This window comes from Neopelma chrysocephalum, unplaced genomic scaffold, assembly GCF_003984885.1.
Source record: "Neopelma chrysocephalum unplaced genomic scaffold, ASM398488v2 Primary Assembly neopelma1_347, whole genome shotgun sequence".
Lineage (NCBI taxonomy): Eukaryota > Metazoa > Chordata > Aves > Passeriformes > Pipridae > Neopelma > Neopelma chrysocephalum.
The window spans coordinates 966,392-985,361 of record NW_020898011.1 but is presented as its reverse complement, the minus strand read 5'-3'; the positions used below and the strand labels follow the sequence as shown (position 1 = coordinate 985,361).

At 41.9% G+C, this 18,970-nt stretch overlaps 1 protein-coding gene across 1 annotated transcript; it reads right to left on the bottom strand.

Moving 5' to 3' along the window:
* Positions 1-12,380: 12,380 nt before the first annotated feature.
* On the bottom strand, positions 12,381-18,376 carry TEX36 (testis expressed 36). The gene is made up of 5 exons (XM_027705758.1): positions 18,291-18,376; positions 17,330-17,546; positions 16,405-16,536; positions 14,022-14,102; positions 12,381-12,731 (listed from the first exon to the last, which is right to left on the bottom strand). Exons 2-5 carry the CDS (start codon positions 17,378-17,380, stop codon positions 12,474-12,476), a joined length of 522 nt encoding a protein of 173 aa, XP_027561559.1. The 5' UTR covers positions 17,381-17,546; positions 18,291-18,376; the 3' UTR covers positions 12,381-12,473.
* Positions 18,377-18,970: the final 594 nt, after the last annotated feature.

Sequence of the window (18,970 nt, the reverse complement as noted above, 5' to 3'; positions counted from 1 at the left end):
TTCTGAGCTATGGGATGTGTCACCCTCCTGACCTGGCCTGCAGAGAGCGCTGCAGGCAGAGCACAGCTCAGCACCGAGTGCTCACACCTCCATCTGATGTCACCTGTAAGAAATTAGGAACTGAGCACGTCTTGGCTGAGCTTTGCCTTCCTGGGCAGCCCAGCCAGCCCAGCTGAAGCTCTCAGAACATGTCACATCTTCCTTTTAATCCAGATGTTTACATCAGCTGCCTTCTAGACATGCCCAAGGCTCAGCCAGCCCTCCCAACCATGATTTCACTGCCATGGCAAGAGGCACATGAAGGAGAGAGGCAGCTCCAGGAGGAGAGGAGGAGGAACCTGCCTTTTGGCAAAAGCAGACACCACTACATCACTCCCATTCCACTGAAGGTGGCAAGAACAGCAAATCCAAACATGTAGGGCTGTCCATCTCTCCCTTCTTCTTTCCTTTCACTCCTCTTGCCACAGAAGGAGGAGCCAGTCCCTGGCACCTCATCAGGGGCAGCAAAAATCAATTTGATCAGTGCTGCCAAAGGTCCCAGATGAGTTCTGGCCTGCTGTGCCCAGAAAAAATTTAATTGGCTGCAAATTCCAGGCAAGCACTGAAGTTTTCAGTGAGTTTTTTTCCTACAGCAACAGTCAGAAAAGCCTGTGGATTCAAAGCTTCCACTTCCATGTAAAGCACCACATCTCCCTGACTGGCCAGAATAGGCCATTATGATTTGTGTATTAAAGCCTTGTGTTTTCCACCTCTCGAGTGCATAAACAACAGTTTAACCTTTATCCCAAGGCATGTACACCCTTCTACTCCTAGAGAAATGAATTCATGTTTAGCAGTCAAATCAGTATCAACCTGACCTTTAAACACATCAGTGTTTCTTGGAAAAATATTATGGCTGGGATGCCTACTGTGGTAAACAATATTAGCTGCTCCAGCCCATGGCTGAGTCGTGCTGTGAGGAGCCTTATCAAAATAAGGGGGTGGAAACCAGCAGGGACCACAGATCTTCTGACAAACTCCACAGGATATGAAGAACAATGTAAATGTAACAGTACTGGCAGATATATTTCTATATTACTGTTCCAGAGATAACAGCTAAGGTGAATCATTTCCCACCACCTACAGTACTGAATTATTTCAAATTCTGAAGGGACCATATTTATTTCATTGGTAGGTAGCAATTTACTTAGCTGAAGATCATTATATTTATGTGTCTGTGAAATCCTCACAATAATTATATATTTGAGCTGTCTCAGAAGTGCTATATATATTCTCATTAGTCATGTACTTCCAAGGATATTATCATTTTTTTTTTCCTTCAACAACCTTTGCAATCTGAGTGTGAAGTACTGCACTGCACATGAACCTCGATTCTTATAGTTTTCTTAAACTCCAGTTTAATCAAACAGCAGGGTGGCCTACATTCAAATGCAAATGTTAAGCTTGCTATGAAATATCTTCATTTCCTTAAATGACTGCACTGTAGAGCTTATTTAAAACAGACCACACTGTGCAATAAAACAGAGGAGGACATGGGAAAAAAGTCCTCTGTTTGATATTACTTTTGCAAGGCTTCTCCAAAAAAGGTCGTGAAAATGTTTAGAGCGGGGTAAGGAGATCAAGGCGAGGGGGTTTCTTTCGTTCCAATCCTATCTGTGCCAAGCAGACAATTACACCTCGTGGGTGGAGAGAGGTCCATTTGTCTTCTTCAATGCACTTCAGAAGTCTCAAGTGAAAAACATTTTCAAAACACAAAACGTTGTATGACTCTAAGTGTAAGTGGTAGTGCATGGAATTAGAGATCAATAACCCAATGGGAGACATGCCTGTGATTTGCAGCACACAGTGATGTCAAAACTCCCAGCCCTCAGACCTGGAGGAGAAGATGAGGCTTCCCTTTACTCCCAGCAATGTTCCTGCAGGATCACCAGGTCATTTTTTTCCCCTCTTTTTTAAATGCAACAATGACAGGAGGTGCCCTGGAGCCTGAAGGTGGTTAATTTAACACTCCACCCTTCTGCAGGAAGTTTGAGCCAAAGAAACCCAAGAGTTTTAAAAATATTAATCCCTCACATCACTACTCTCATTCTGTGTAGTTTCTCATTTATTTGAATACCTTCCACAAGCACTAAGGAAATGGCCACAGTTGTATTTTCCTTTACCACTCTTGCCAAAAACAGACTTTGGAGTTTGTTTCTCCTGATTTGGCTGATGGATTTTTCTCTTTCTCCTTTTTGAAAACAACTGAGTTAAAAAAAAGATTTAATGTAGAACTTGTGTTGATACACCAGGTCATAACAATTGTTAGCCTTAGACCTGCCAAAATGACAAGTTACAACTAAAATAAACAAACAGCATAGGTAGAAGACTCAACATTACACCTCATGGATGCAGTGCAGTAACAGGGGACAAAGCAATCCCAGACACTGTAAGATTGTGATAGTCCAGTAGAAATGCACTACAATTACCAAAATCTGGAAAGGAAGGTAAAGGCTAAATTCTGCCTCAGACTGTGTAAGCACAGGTTGAAACAAAGATTTGGCTGGTTTGGAAAACTGAGCAGTGAGGGAGATGCTGAGGAATATCAGTTCCTCTCATCATCAACCCATTGCAGCAGCAGCCTTTCCTCTTTCCTTTGCCAAATGCTGTCATGCAGGTATTTGCCATGAAAATTAAAGCTCTATCTTATTTTTAAAAGAAAAGTTTCACTGGAGAATCAATTAAATTTTAATTCTAATCAAATTAAAAAAGTCTCCCATAAACCATCCATGTAGAAAATGAAAATCAAAAAGTAAGTGACTTTTAGGAGTTCACTGCACCCCTCACCTTATATATTTATCTATATCTGTGCTATATACACATACATGACACTGTTGACTTGCCGGGGCTGCCTCCATAACTAAACAGTGCAGCTACACACAGGATCCACCATTTCTCTTCAGGTGAGCACCTATTCCCACCTATAGGAAATTTATTTAATTATTTACACACTCCGTGGTTGTGGAAACAAGCGCTGGGCAAATGTAAATAAACATTACTTGGCAAACTGACATATCCATCGTGAAACCTGCCCATGGCAAAGGAATCAGCCTCAAAGACTCTCACAGTTTGAAACTGGGCTTCCTAATCTATGATCGCTGCCACAATTAGTTTATGACGATATAAAATAAACATCACACCTTTAAACTTCTCACAGGGCTGATGAATCAGCTCGGAGGGGATGACTCTCACGAGAGGATCATGCCTGTGGTTTGCAGAGTCCCACAGATACACAAGAGATGCAATTATGCAGGAATAGCCAATTCTGGAGCTCTGGCACGGCTTATTATTTGAGTAGCAAACAAGGAACTTTTTCAACTTAATTGCAGCCTGGCTTTTCTACCACTGATCTTTTTCATCCTTCTTTTCCTTTAACTATGGCCTTCATAGAATTTCGTTTTATTTTAATCCTTTGGTTGTTGATGTGCCCATTTCCTGGGCCCGTTTTGTACCTGTTATGGATATGCACAGCTTCAGAACGAGTTAAGTGTGGCTGCTGATAAGATTCAGCCCATCACAGCTCACTCGTTAGAAATCTGTGATTCAGATTAAAGGAATTTGCAGCATTAATTTCAGCCATGCAGTGATAGAGGTTCTTAACTATAGTGGTGCAACACTCCCGAAAACCTAAGAAATTACTGAGAATCTGGGCAGAACATTTATCTTTGGTTGCATTTTAAGATGATAATGTGCCTTGTATCATCATGTAGGTATGTTTTATAAGGAATTTATAAGTACAGAGGGCAGCACTAAATATGTTTTAGGAATTATTTGTATGACCTGTGGTGTGTGAGAGGAGCTGTGCTCTGACCAGTGTTGGAGCTGCAGGTGCTGCTGATCCCCACCTCAGCCACACACCAAGGACACGGACTCATCCCAACTGCACATCACTTCTGTTCCCCTGCAATGTAACCCTTGGATCACCCCAAACATAAGGAATAAATGATTTTCACTAATTAACAAACAGCCCTGGCACAGGGCCCAGGCCCCGGCTGTCCGTGCTCTGGTACCGGCTAGAAAGTGCTCGGCACAGCCACTGCTTTGGCAGGACTGGGACTTTAAAGGTCAAGTAATTACCAGCTTTTCGGGAGCATAAACTGCCTTTAAAGTCAGCAGAGCAAACAAAAACGATTAGGAGATTCATCCAACATTTATCTTTTAACTTGTTATCTCTGATACACATATACTGTTTGCACTGCGATGCATAAAATATTAAAATTAAAAGGCTCAGGGACTTCTGAGATGAAAAAAAAAGAATAAAACTATTTTAGATTCAGAAACATTGCATCAATATGTAGTGTATTTGCATACTGGAATCAGAGACTCCTGATTATGCATGTTTATTGATTTTGGCTTTGTTTTGATTAATGATAAAACTATGATCCATCTTGTAAGGTAGTGAGGCTTGAGGGAGCTCAGCACAATACGAATGCTTTGTGTTTTAAGAAATCCTATTTATGCAAATAAGGGGACATTCACATGCATTTTGCTCAAGCGTGGTTGTAACAAAGCACTCAAAACATTCTCTTTTATGCTCTGGATAATTTGGGGAGGCATGTTTAATACAAAAATGCTGCATAACAATTACTTTTTTCTTCATTATGAATGACTCCCATTATATCACCTTGGACAAAAGAACAAGCCTCAATTCCCACTGCACCTAATTTATTATCACTGCTGAAGATACTGTTGTGTGTCAGGGTGAACACAGTACTTCTAGAAATGGATTGCAAAAATCCTGCTGGGGGAGTTCAAGGGGAAGGAGGAGAAGTAAGGAGGAAAAAGCAAACCAGTGCTGCCTAGAAAAGTTTTTGCATCTCTGTAACAGCAGTGCTGGCATGTTTGCCTCCAGTTGTTCCACTCTGGAAAGTGGGAGAGAGGTTTTCATCAGAGAGAGCAGCTCTAGATACTCATTATCAGATGCCAGGAACACGTGAGGACAGACTTCCAATGTCCTAAGGACATCAAGAGTTGTGACAAATTCTATTGCTGTCTTAGTTACCAGCATTTAGACCACACACTGGGGTGAAAGGATTCTGAATTTATCCAACCAGGCACCTGCACATCAAGAGAAATAAAATTATCAGGTGGCCTGTGCTCTGACACATGAATTATCTCCCAGATCTCAGCAGGATCTTTGCCTGTATGACAGCTGCCATATTGCCTCGGATGCACTTTGGCAGCAAGATCAGAATCTAGAGTTTAAACACGAGAGCAACCTCAGAACAAGTGAGGGAGTGGAGGTGAAGAAGAGCTTCCTCCTTAAGTCACAATCCCCAAACATTTTTTTGGGATGTCCAAAGGTGTGTTGTAGAAGAAGGATATGGAAAAGAAACGTTCACTTCTGCAAGCAAGGGCTGACACGTCTGCTAACAGACCACGTGACAATTTCTTTTTAAAGGACAGTAGAGTTTGCCTTCTGTGGTTGTTGGGGCTGGAGACAACAGGACCCCAACAGGACCCCAACAGGACACTGCTCCTCCCATTGTCCTCCCATGACCTCAGAATATTTGCTTCCACAGTAGTTTAGAGCTGCAGGAAATCTGGTTGGATTCCTAGTCCAGGTGCTCCTGTGTATTCCAAGAGACACTCTGCCAGGCTCAGAGGGAAGAGGAGGGGTCAGCTGAACTGCAAGGAAGGGTCAGGCTGCCACAGTCATTCCTGCAGCGGAAGGCCCGGATTTGTCTTGGAAATTGGGCCTCTTAATGCTTTCACTGCTTAATAAGCCCTCTCCTACTTCAGGGACTTCGTTATATGAAATAGATGAAATGCTCTCTTGCTCTTTCAGCCCAAGCTGCTGGGAATTTTTCTCCACTTTCAGAAGAAATTCCACTGCCCACTGAAAGCTCATCCCAGGAAAGCAGCGCTCCTGGGCTGCTTCCCAGCTCTGCAGGGATGTCCCTGTGGTGGCACTGAGGGGTCAGGAACAACAGAGCCAAACGGACACACTGGGGACATCACAACTAATTCCTGAATCCAACACTGTCAGTGGGGCACTCAGTGTAGAGGGGGTCCCTCCCAGTTCCTCTCCAAGACTGGATCATCTAAGCCAGGAAACCACACACACATTTCTGTCTCCAACAAAACCAGTTCGTTCATTTTTCCACTCACTTGAAAAGGCAAATATGGACAGAAATTTCTAATTTTGTAAGGAATTATTTAACCCAGAGGGTAGAGCTCTTTCATAGTTAAGCCTGAGTTCAGCTTGAAGCATAAAGAAAACTGTAGCATAAATTAGCACATACTGAAAAGGTGATGTTAGAGAAACAAAAAGTTGATTTAAATCCAAGTAGTAAACCAAAGAACTAAACTTGTTAATTTGCTGGATACTGTCAGTGATTAAATAAGTAACTGTAGTCAGATTATAGGATCTCAAAGACAAAATTAAATGCATGGATTGAAAAACCTGTGAACTTTGTAAAACCCAAGAGAGTGGCATATTTCCATTAGTGTCTGAATCGAGTTGTTGCGTTTCTCTGGCACAATTTGAGAGCTCACTGACACTTGTATAAATATGATAATTCAACTCACAATTGTAGATCTTACATTATGTATCAAATCAAGCCATTCAACACATCTGCCCTCCTATGGTACCAAAATGTATTGCACGTCACAAAATATTTTGAAGACTAAATGTTAATTCTAGTCCAAATGATAGCATGTTTAATTTAGAATGAAAATTAACAGCCCACATGCACTGAAAACCTTCCCAGCAATGCTTAAAAATGACAGTGTGGAGTTTAACACCAGAAACAAAAATAGGATTAGGCATTTTTTAAGGAAAATATTGTGCTTCGGTATCAACAATCTTCCCCCTCCAGTCCTCTTTTTTTTTTTAAGTCTTTAAACCTGGTGCTTAACTCTGTCCATGAAATATTACACAATATGTTGATCATGCTGGTTTTTAATTTCAACTCAACTGAAGAAGCATTGTTAAAAAGAATGACTACATCCCAGGGGAATCAGGAAATTAAACTTTATTTATTGGGTTTTGACTTTCCCATAAGTAGACAGAGCCATGTCCCATCTGATTACCATGTGAGGGGAGGCACAGCTTGAAAAACAGCACTGCCCATGTGCCACTGGGCCATTGATTAATTAAGCAATAAGATGAGGAGGTCTGTCATTTAGGGTCATTAATGCTTGTCTAAAATGCCATTTGAAGTGTCAGGTTAGTATTATAGAGCCTGAGCCCACTGGATTTACATCTGAGCACAGGACTTGATCCTTGTGTTGGTCTGTTTGCATCATTGGCACTGCCATTTGTAGGCATTGGAATATACTGGTCAACCTAAACACAATCTACATTTTTGAGGGTGGGAAGGTGGGAGAGGGAGAGCAGATCTTAATTTTAAATTCATTTTAATTTCAGAAATAGCATGGTTTGCATTACAAAAATTGTCTCTCCGTAGAGTATTGTAAAGTATCATAAAAAAAATATGTATATACAGCAATTAGTTTCTTAAAATAATACACCAGCAGGCAACTAAGTCTCTAAAGAAGCTCTAAATGCTCCATAACAAATCCACACCCAGGGAAAGGAGTGCTGGTGACAGCAGAAGTCCAGGAGTCAGGACTCCTCCATCTTACAGTCATCTTACATGCCAACTGAGCCATCACCCTCAGTGCAGCAAGCCACAATTAATTCATCTGCCAAATGAGTACTACCACTTAAATACTTCACAGGGCTGCTGTAAAGAGTAATTCATTGCTATTAGGTAGTGCTTTATGATCATCATATCACTATTTCCAGGCATCCCACAGCAAGGAATTAAAAAAAAAAAAAAAACCAAAAGGGTATTCTCAAGATTCTTCTGATTTTCTGAACTGGTTCCGGTAACCTGGAGAAACCACCACTCCCTCCCCCCTCTGCCAGAGCTGCTGCATTTTGTAAGCAATAGTTAAACACTGGTCCTGGGAGAAAGCCCAGGGTTTTTCCTGGTTCAGAGGGCTGGGCACTCACCTGGGAACAGGCATTCCTGAGTTCCAGTCCTTGCTGCAAGGTATGTCCCAGTGGTCCCCTCTGAGCAGCAGCTCTCGGCTTCTGTTTGACTGACACTTACCTATGTCAAACTACATTTTCCTCTGCACACCACATTTAAGAAATGATAATTTGAAATATTTCACTTTCAGGTGAATATACCAAAGGATAACAAACATGACCCCACAAGAAAGCAAGCTGATAACATGCTTTCCATAAAGCAGCTGCCTGCCCAAATCATAAAATGGGTGCTTTATTCATTCACTCACACCCACTGTTACTAAACATCCAAATTAAGGTCAGTTAGGATTGCTTCCCTGTTGAACAGACTTCCCTTTAATTAGATATTCCAGAAATTATGTTTTAACAGCTTGATGTTTTATTACTTTGTTGGGACAAGGAATTTGGGATGAGGCAGCTCTATATAGTCCTTTCCCACTGCAGAGTGGAATGGGCCTCTGTCCTTGACATCTAATGCTCGTTGGATAATGTAGCAACAGCAGGGGAATGTTAAGGAATAATAATTAAAAAAAAAAAAAGAGTTTGCAGACTGTGGTTTAAAGATAGAGATGCCCAATCCAAAGTTTCTACCTCATTTCAGAAAGTTTATTTCTTGCCAACCAGCATGGTCAGGGTACCGACATAACATTTCCATTAGATACAGGTCTGTACTTTTGGTTCAACATCAGCACCATCACAGTTGCACCAATATTTTGTTCATCCAGGGAGAAGTTAAACTAGTACGAGAACATTTATAGAAGCTTAATATTATCCACACATGAACTATATCACAGAAAATAACTGAGCACCAACTTTGGGTTTAGACAGAGCTCCAACAGGATTGCCACTGTGTAACTGTGACAGTGGGAAAAGGGAAAGGAAAGGGAAAGAAAAGGGCTCATGTCCAGTACCACATTTGTATCATGTTCCTTCACTCTGACTAACCTCAAGAGGACATTCTAAGGAACAACATTTCAGCCACATGGAGTGATTCCATTACGAACACTGTGATTAGATGAGCAGCAGATGATTGGAAGTCAAAGTGCTGCATCCCCATTGAATTCCCAGCTCCATGAGCAGCAGCACTCCCCCTCCCCAATGTTCCCCACAGGCCAGCCAGTTCCAGCTCTAAGGATCTCTTTAAACTTCCTAAGACACCAAGCAAGCAAAAGACAAAATTTACATCTTGCCCCCTGTTGTACCAAACCCCATCTGCTACGGCACAACAGTTTGTCTATCAGGGTCAAAATGACTATGAACAATATTTCACAGGTCCCACCATTCCATAACGACACAGCTACAAAGGCTGACACTGAGGTCACCAGGAAGCCCCACAGTCCAAGCAACAGCAGCTCCGAGGGACATCATGTCCTCAGATCTGGTTACCAGCAACCAGGGCTGAAAAAGGAAAAAAAAACCAACACACTGTAAACAAGTGGAGATAACCATGAGATAAACAAGAGATAACCATGCAGACACAAGCACAAGGCTGTAGCCCAGTGCAGCAGTCCCAGCAGCCTGAGAACCCAGGTGTTTGCTGACAGGGTGTGGAAGCTTCAGTGGCAAAGTCGCTGCTCTTCAGCTCAGCTGGATTCATCGTGGAATTGCAGAATATCCTGAGTTGGAAGGGACCCACAAGGATCATCCAGTCCAGCTCCTGGCCCTGCACAGACACCCCGACAATCCCACCCTGGCCCTCAGAGCATTGTCCAAACCCTTCTTGAGCTCTGGCAGCCTTGGGGCTGTGACCACTGCCCTGGGGAGCCTGTTCAGTGCCCGACCACCCTCTGGGGGAAGAACCTTTTCCTGACATCCAACCTAAACCTCCCCTGACACAACTTCAGGACATATTGTGGGGTTCAGCTGATGAGTAGCAACTCATTAATCCAAAGGAACTTGCAGCCCATCCCCTGGTTTAACTTTTTAAATCAGTTTTGCAATCAATTTTGTTTGAGTTTTGTATAACTAATAAACTGAAAACACTTTTAAATTAACCCAGAGGAGAATTCTTACAAATGCTGTACAGACAGTCCCTAAGCTGATGAAGGCTCAGGAGAAAAAACAGAGGGCAACGATACTCATTGGAAAGAATTCCAGGACAAAGTCTGTTATTTCTGTAAAGAGGGTGGGTTTTTTTAAAAATAAAATAGTGACAAAAACATCCCTCTTTACCAGCAGCACCCAGAGCACAACCCCTCCCTCTCCAGCACAGTATTTGGCAGGGTTAAACCACAATACACTCATTTTGCTGAGCCTACCTACACCCATCTGATCCCAATTAACTCCCAGCCAGGAGCACTTTCCTGCACTTCTAGGAAACCTTCAGGGGAGCTGCCAAACCTCCTCCCCTCTCTTCCATCCCCCAAGAAGAAAAAAAAATAAAAAAAAAATCCATGTTCAAAAATGTTTTAACTCAACAGGACCCTCTTCTCAGAGACATTATCATCCCAAGATTAAACAAATTGGTGGGTTTTATCCAAAGTACACAGAGCTGTGACTTTTGGAATTTATCTGGGGAATTTATAATTCCTTTCCAAATTCAGTGTATTGTGTCTCCTTTTATTTACCCAACAAACACTGCCAGGGCATGAGATGCGTGGGAATCACCTGTTTTGTTCAACTCAGCACAGTGTATTTCAGTTTATAGGGACTTCGTGATCTCTTCTGTTTCTCCTCTGGAATATTTATTACAATATAGTTGAAACAATGTATTAATTCACAGTTACTTTTTTTGTTTGTTTTAAAAAAATCCATGTTTTAATCAAATGTGAAGAAGAAAAAAAGAGGGGAAAAAAAGAAATCTGGAACGTTTCTATTGGTGTTTTAAGGCATAACTAACCACAGCAATTTATTTCACCACATCCAGTTGTAATGCTAAACCACAGATAAACATTACTAATGGAGCAAGAATGTGCTTCTTCCTTGTGAGGGAGGTCCAAGATTGCCCTCTGGAGTTTGCCAAACAGCATGGGGCACTTCATTCACCATGTGATTGGCACACACTCCAGTTCTCAATCAGTTTGGAGATGAAATTGTTGGCTAAGGCTCTGGAAATTCTGACTCTAGAGCTGTCAGGCAGGCTGTCTTTACTCTGAGAAAAAAATAATTGTTTTTCACATGTTACTTGGCTTTTTATGTGGTTTTACATTGTTCATTAATGCTTTGGATTTTAATGCATTGTGCAGCACCCCAAGAACTTTAGTAGGGGGAACTCATAAAAAAAAAAAAGAGTTTATTATTTCAACATGTGATAATAAAATCATGTTTGGGGAAATACTCTAATCCCACCTATTTTGATGGCACACAAAAAGGCCATCAGCCATTGCATGCTGATAACAAAAGATATATCTGTGCCCTGAAAGGCAGAAATGTCATTTCTTAACTCAGCTCATGTTCAAGGCAGCTCTTACAGCGCAGGGAATTCTGAGGGTTGAGGGTTTATTTTACCATTTATCTTGTAAATCAAGGAAATTGGCCCATAAACTTGTGCTTAATTTTTTTTTTAGTCAACATTATTTTGCATAGCAACAACCTTATTTGTAGGATATTTTAAGACCCGCAGTTTGGCTTATTATTTTATTGATATTAATGGAAATGATCCAGAAGAGGAAAACACATCATTTGGAGGTCTGACTCTACAGCCTGCCACATCCTAACGTCAGTGAATATTCTAGGAGCAGAGTGCTTGGAGGATTGGTTCTGAACTCACTTCCTTAGGGACATGTAACTATAAAATCCTGAGTTCTTTTCAGATCCAGTCACCTCAAACTCAAATCTTCACGCAGCCTTTCACTTCAGCTCGAGCTTTTTCCCCCCTTACTTCCAGGAATCAGGTTTTGTGTGTGCACTCACAGTGTGCAAACATTGCCCACAACACTCTCTTTTTCCACTTCTACAGTGCTGTGTTATAACCCAACATGACAGCTGCTTTGCACAGCAATTTAATGCGCAGCTTCTTTTTTATCTCCTTTCTCCAGTGGCTGGTGACCTGCCTTCAGAGCCACTAAACCTTTCAGAAAGGTTTCTCTCTTACTGAACACACAGAGTTTTGGCTCCCTGTTGTGGTAAACCCTCGAGGATCCAATTCCATTATGCTCCTGTGTCAACAGAGGTGCTGTCAGATGCCTGAGGTACAGCCATGCCACTGATCTGGAACCTGAAGGAGCTTTTGTAGCAAGATGAGGGTCAACCAGTATCAAATAACACAAGCACAATCCCCACCTCTGTTCTCCTCACAGAGAGGTATTTCAAAAAATATGTACAATCTTTACAATGCTCCTCTTCAGGAAAATCTTTATAGTAATGTATGTCTTCAGAGTAACATAAGATTGATTCCCATGACCTCAGCTCTACTGCCACATGAACTTTGCAAAAATGTTTATTCCTTCATCATTGATTTGAGTGATGAACAGTTCAGATTTGGGAAGTCAGTGCTCCAGGGGTGTTTTTATACTTAAGATGACTTGTGTGGCTGCAGGTTTTTTGCATTCTCAAGAACAGGTTGCTCAATGCTCCAGTTTGTGCCGTGGTGTTTTGGGAACCGCCTAAACCAGGGGCCCTCAGTGTTTTCATTGTTTTCATCCATCACAAAGGATGTCTGGTAAATGGTTAAGCCATCCTCACTGCTAGGGATGGATTCATGAGCCCACTCAAAGAAGTTAGTGGAGCTCCCTTGCTGTTTCTCTGGATCCAACTTCTTCAGGCCCATGCCCTGGGAAAAAAATGGAGAGAAAAATTCATGCAAACATATGACTTCCAGTCACAGCTTCACAGATGAATCTTGTAACAGTCACTACCCCACTGGGAAGTGAACGAAGCTGTTACCACAGTGATTTCAAGAACTCAGGGCTGATCTTTAGCAAGTTAAAAATAATATTGTCAGACTTGCCTGGATGAACGTTTCTGGTTGCATATATAATGGGAAATCTGCTGACCTTCCACCTCTTAGTGCTAATAAACCGCTTTTATTTTGCATTTCTGTAGCATACCATGTACTCAAGGCTATTTATCTACACTCAGCTAAATTAATCTTCAGAGTAACCCAAAGAAATAGGTTAATAATTTTAGGTTCAGGCTGCAATGAAGAGACAGAGGCAGACCATGAAATCTGAATCTTCAAAGCCATCCCTTGTGTGTCCAAATACAGAGAGACAGAGCCTGATTTCCACACTCCGTAGCTTGAAGGAACTTTATTTGGAATTATGGTTGATGAGTATCTCTAAAACTATGAGACACTGCACAAAGTGCACAGAAATGGAGGTTACTCAGTGAAATATGAATTCCAAAAAGCCTGAGAGAGCTGAAAGTCAGACAGACTTTCTATATTACAGTTCACTGCTTCCTCCTCTACTTATTATCCTGTGAACTGCACCATTTCTTTTGCTGCCTGGAATGATACCAACAATCTAAGAAAAGTGGAAGAACATGAAGCTGTTGTACACACAGAGAACCCCTAAATAATTTCAATCCTATTCAAAGCTGTGGCTTCTGCAGCATACATTTAAACAGATGTGTTATAGAGATCTGCACTGGAAAAGAATACACTCTGCACATGGACTGTGGGTATCCTATGGATTTTGGTTCAACTTCTGATAAAGATGAGTCTGAACCAAATTTTGAGAGGCTGTGGGTCAGGAGTGCCTGAGACCCCTACAAAAATTCATTGCAAGGCCAATCACCTCTAGCAGACTAACAGGGCCTATAACTGGGTAGAAAACCAAAACAAGAATACAAGAAAACACTCAAATAATGGTTTTTTTGTTCCCATTGAATTCTACCACTCTCAGTGTGTGCTGCTGTACATCTGTGACAGTCCCAGAGAAGTCCCACCCCCACACTAATAAAAAATGTATTTTTCTTTTTTTTTATATATCTTTCTCTTCTCAGAAGTTTTAGGATCTATTACTTTTTTTTTGCAGGGGATGGAAAAGATACTGTGTTCAGTCTCTGGCAGACTAATAGATATAAGTATGATTGACTTGTCTCAATGCTGGGTACTTACAAGATCAAAATACTCTGCTGCATTACATAGACTGTGTTTGTTGTCATGAGAAGAAAATGGGAAATTCTTGTTCCCTGCTTTCTGAAAGAAAAGAAATTATAGGAAAAAAATATGAATTTTCATATACCCTGTTTGCAGTCTACCAGTCTTAGTCCTTATATTCTGAAATTACAGCTGTGTTCTAGCACAGAAGTCATATTCATATGTTAAATATTCAACTGCACATGATTTTATAGGAGTAATGTGGACCTTCTTCTTTTTTTTTTTTTAAATCGTTAGGAGGATTTGCTTATGTTTATATACATGATTAATATAAAAGTGTGACTTTTCAAATAAGAAATGCTACATTCTGTCTGCAAGCAGCAAAATGCTGGATATGTCAGGATTGCCTTGTTTGATTTAGCAGTAGGCCTAAAGCTAATTAAAATAAACTACAAAAGGGACCTCAAAACTGAATTAGTCTGTGATTTATGAACTGAATGTCATCGACATTGCTTGTTGCAGGGGAAGTGGAGGAGGTATTAATTGCTTAACTAATTTATAATCTCATTCTTTAACATGATGTTCATCCAGTCTCTTCAGAAGAAAAAAAGGCCAACTGCAAAAGATCTATTTTAAAAATAACTGAACATATTTAAATTTTTTAATGTTTGTTATATATCATTGCAATATTCCAGCTATGATATTCCCCTCCAAACAGAAGAACAAGTTTTAATGTAACACAATCTAAAAGAGGTGTTTTGAGAGTAGGGGAATCTGAATCAGTTCTAAAAAGAAATGTAACTGGAGGCCTGATCCAGAAGAAAAGTCCCCAAGTAGAAAATCTTCCTGCATGGTCATATGTCAGGATATTTGGTCTACTAGGCAGATTTTCTTTTTTTTTCTTTTTTTTTTTTTAGGTCTTACACAGATTCAACCAGACTGTCATTCACTGAAGAAGTAAATTCAGCAGATACATTCTAATACATGTGTTTAAAAATACGCACCTTCTAAGTCAGTAAAATGTGAGACTTACTAAAATATCCTACTGCAACTACTTGTTAACATTTCAGGAATAGTGTTTATTACTAATGCTTATGTGCTGCAGGAAAATTGAAAACCAGGATGGTAAATACTGAATATCATATCTTGGAAGGATTCCTCATATTAACTAACGATTTAAAAAAATCTATTTTAGAATAATTATAGAACTATCATGAAGTAAGAAATAAGTCTTAAACAGTACTATATTTCTGAGAAAATTCATTAACCTCACAGCCAGGGAGTTCCCCCATACAAAGAGATCAGAGCCATCCAGCTAAACATGCAGTGAGCTTCCAACTTTTTAAATGTCACATAAACTAACTCCCTCAGCTTGTCCTTGTGACATCACATTTTAGCCTTTTGAGCCCCTTCGTGCTCTCACCACTGATCTCATTTTAATTCTTGATTTATGGCAGACAGGAGTTCCCCTAATTCTGTTTAACAGTGAAGGGCTGATAAAGACAAGACATGAAACACCAGGTGAACAGTTACACTGGTGTTGATAAAAGGTCCCTCTAACCTGGTTCTCCTTTTCAGACAGTGGCTAAGGCCAGATGTTCCCCAGAAAGGCCAATGTAATATCAACACAGTGAACACTCAGGTTACAGTCTAATCTCTTTTTCGCTAGCCCCAAGCTTCCCTTTTAAATATTCCTTCCAAGCCCATTTCTGCTCTTCGTTATAGCAAAATCTGTGAAATGAACTCAATGTAATTGCTATGCTTATAGAAAATGAAAATAGAAAATGTTCTGTGCACAAAGTGGGTGGGTAAAGCAAAGCTCAGTGTGGTAATGGAATAAGGACATAAAAACGTGCTTTTGAAACTGCAACATTTTGAATTCTTGTGATTTTAAAATACTGTATTTTGTTTGAGCCTAAAATTGTCCCAGATCTCTTCATTTTTAAGCAAGCCTTAAAAACATTTCGAATGGGAAGCTTGTACCTTTTTAATGATCAAAAGAATAATCCTTTGCCTGAATACACAGAATTGCTGACATTCAATACAAAACAGATCTTCAGATTTCAATTAAACGTTCTTGCAGGGCTTTATACACAGCTTTTGGACTGAGATTGATCATAATGTATTCTGTGTCTCAAGAACAGAAAGGAAAAGTGACTGATGCTTGAAATCAGCAATAATACAGCAGGCCTTTGAGTATCCAAAATTACAAGTGAGTAACAGGGAAATATGTTTCTCCCTCAGCCCAGCCAGCAATCACTTTATCCCCTGAGGCACAAAGTCTGCCAGCCCGCTGTGACTGCTCTGCTAACGACCCTAGGAGCTGTTCTTACTTACAAGTTAGCAAGTGACAACTTGCAAAAGAGCTCTGGAAATCGACTGTATTGCCACAGGAACTCACCGGGTCCCGAGCTCTGTATTCCAGAGGCAATCTGTGATCAATGCCCTGAGCTGCTGTGGAGTCCAGGACATGTCTTTGTGCAGCGCTTGTTGTTGTCTCAAACTCATCCTGGCACTCTCCAACATGAGCAAACTAGAAAATAACGAATATTATGACCCAATAAAACAAACAAACAAACAACAACAACAAAACCCTGATAAAAATCTGATCAGAAATGTGGCCGAAGTAGTATTTTCCCATTTATTTTTTATTATTTGGATTGCAGCATCACCTAGTGGCCGCTGGAAAAATCAGGAGCCTCACATACACAACACAACCTCTCCCATGGAGACGAGAATATTAGGAACTTTCAAGAGAAGAATATCCAGCAACTTTCTGAAGACTGTTTATACAGCAATAACCACGCAGGAAATCCACTTAACAACCTTCCCCCCCTGCTGCTCTTGTTGCTGCACGGCCGCAGGTTTGAAAGGACAAAACTTTTGGGAACAGCTCAACCAAACGTCAGGTCAATGGGTTCAGAGCCTGAGGAACAGCTTGTGCCAGGTGGGTGTCACAGTGACCTGGGGTGCCAAGATGTCCCAGCCCAGCGCTTCCAAAGAGGCGACAGTGTTCTCCCGAGGGTGAGAACTGAGGGAAACGTTGGCTGGAGTTTTCCACAAGTGAAAGAAAAATCAGCTGGGGCTAAAAATGTCAATTAAGAGACCTCCCGCACTGCTGAAACACTGGAAAAGAAATGCAGCCGGAATTTGCTCCAGCACACTTCCTCTGAATACCTAGAGCACTTTTTCCTCATAAACATCAGGAATGGGAAAACTAGTGTCTGGCTAAAAGATAAAGTCACCCTTAGCATGGTGGGTTTTTGAGAGTGTAAGGATAAAGAAGCCCCGTGGGGGACACGGGGGGGCTCCTGCCCAGCCCTCACCCAGTCGCCAGAGCGCCGCTCCCTGGGATTGGTGCACCTGTCCTGGGACATCGCTTCGTGCCGCCTCCCCCCTGGATATCTTTCCCCGATCACCTCGGCTCCTTCTCCTGCTCACAGCGGGGGACACGGGTGGAACCTCCCACTTGTGACCTCAGACCCTCCCTGGTGTTCCAGTGAGATCCAGGCAAGCCAAAGCAATGCTGCTCTTGCCCCTCGGCTGCAGGGAGGGGAAATTAAAGTTGGTAAAAGGATTGAATGTTGTCTCAAAATGCGAGAGAAGTGGAGTTCTGTTTAAAAACAAATCAGTTCTGCACAAGCACTTCCAGGACACTTTACAACCTGAATGGCAATATTTGAAGAAAGGAGGGTTGTTTTTGAGGAAAACCCCACGGACAATAGGGATATAATTTTTAGGATGTAACTTCATGCTCTTTTTAAAATGGCTTTACACATACACATATCCTAATGGAACAGACAACCAATATTTACAAAAAACCTGATAGCACCTTAAGGAGTTTTTTTTGCTTTTGAATTTGAGCGCTGACTTGGAAACATCCTGACTATTTAACTGTCAGCACACTTGTACAACGTAACACAAACTAAGACTTTGCCTCCCTGGTCTTGACAGACTGTAAAGAATATGACACTCATCCTTTCTGGTTTCAAACTGCCAGAGGGCAGGGTTAAATAGGATATTGGGAAGGAATCCTTCCCTGTGAGGGTGGGGAGGCCTTGGCACAGGTTGCCCAGAGAAGCTGTGGCTGCCCCTGGATCCCTGGAAGTGTCCAAGGCCAGGTTGGACGGGGCTTGGAGCTACCTGAGCTAGTGGCAGGTGTCCCTGCCCATGGCAGGAGTGGAATGAGATGATCTTTAAGGTCTCTTCCAACCCAAACCATTCTAGGATTCTTTTTTTTTTTTTACACACACACACAGATATATATATATATATATATATACACACCAGTCCTTTCCCAGGACAGGGCTGGGACAGCCCAGGTGAGCCGGGAGCACTAGGGACATGCAGACGATGCTGAGAGGCACCACACTGTCCTAGTACAGAATCCCAGAATCAATTCAATTGGAAAAGACTTCGGAGATCATCGAGTTCAATCTACACCCCCCCACCACCTTGTCAACCAGACCAGAGCACTGACTGCCACGTCCAGGATTAAGTTCCTTTAATCCTTAAACACCTCCAGGGACGGTGACTCCACCACCTCCCTGAGCGGCCCCTTCCAATGTCAAATCATCCTTTCTGTGAAGAATTTTTTCCTCATATGCAATCTAAACCTCCCCAGGCACAACTTGAGGCCAATTTCCTCTTGACAGCGGCCTCAAGATGCGCCAGGGGAGGTCCAGGTTGGATATCAGGAGGAATTTCTTCACGGAAAGGGCTGTCAGGCATTGGGAGGGGCTGCCCAGGGAGCTGGTGCAGTCACGATCACGGCGGTGTTCAAGGAACAACTGGACGTGTCACTCAGTGCTCTGCTCTGGCTGACAAGGTGGTGATCGGTCACAGGTTGGACTGGACGATCCCGGAGGTCTTTTCCACCTGAACTGGTTCTGTGACTGTGTAACCGCGCTGTGGCCGCCCCCGCCCCTCACGGCACCGCCCCGGAGCCCTCCTTCTCCACGGCTTCT

Excerpts from the sequence above, each read along its gene's own strand:
- TEX36 (XM_027705758.1), bottom strand. The coding sequence starts at position 17,380 with ATGTCCCAGGACAGGTGCACCAATCCCAGGGAGCGGCGCTCTGGCGAC. Across the intron at positions 14,103-16,404 it reads AATACAGAGCTCGGGACCCG|AAAGCAGGGAACAAGAATTT; the intron begins GTGAGTTCCTGT and ends CTTTTCTTTCAG. Across the intron at positions 12,732-14,021 it reads CAGCAGAGTATTTTGATCTT|GGCATGGGCCTGAAGAAGTT; the intron begins GTAAGTACCCAG and ends TTTTTTTCCCAG.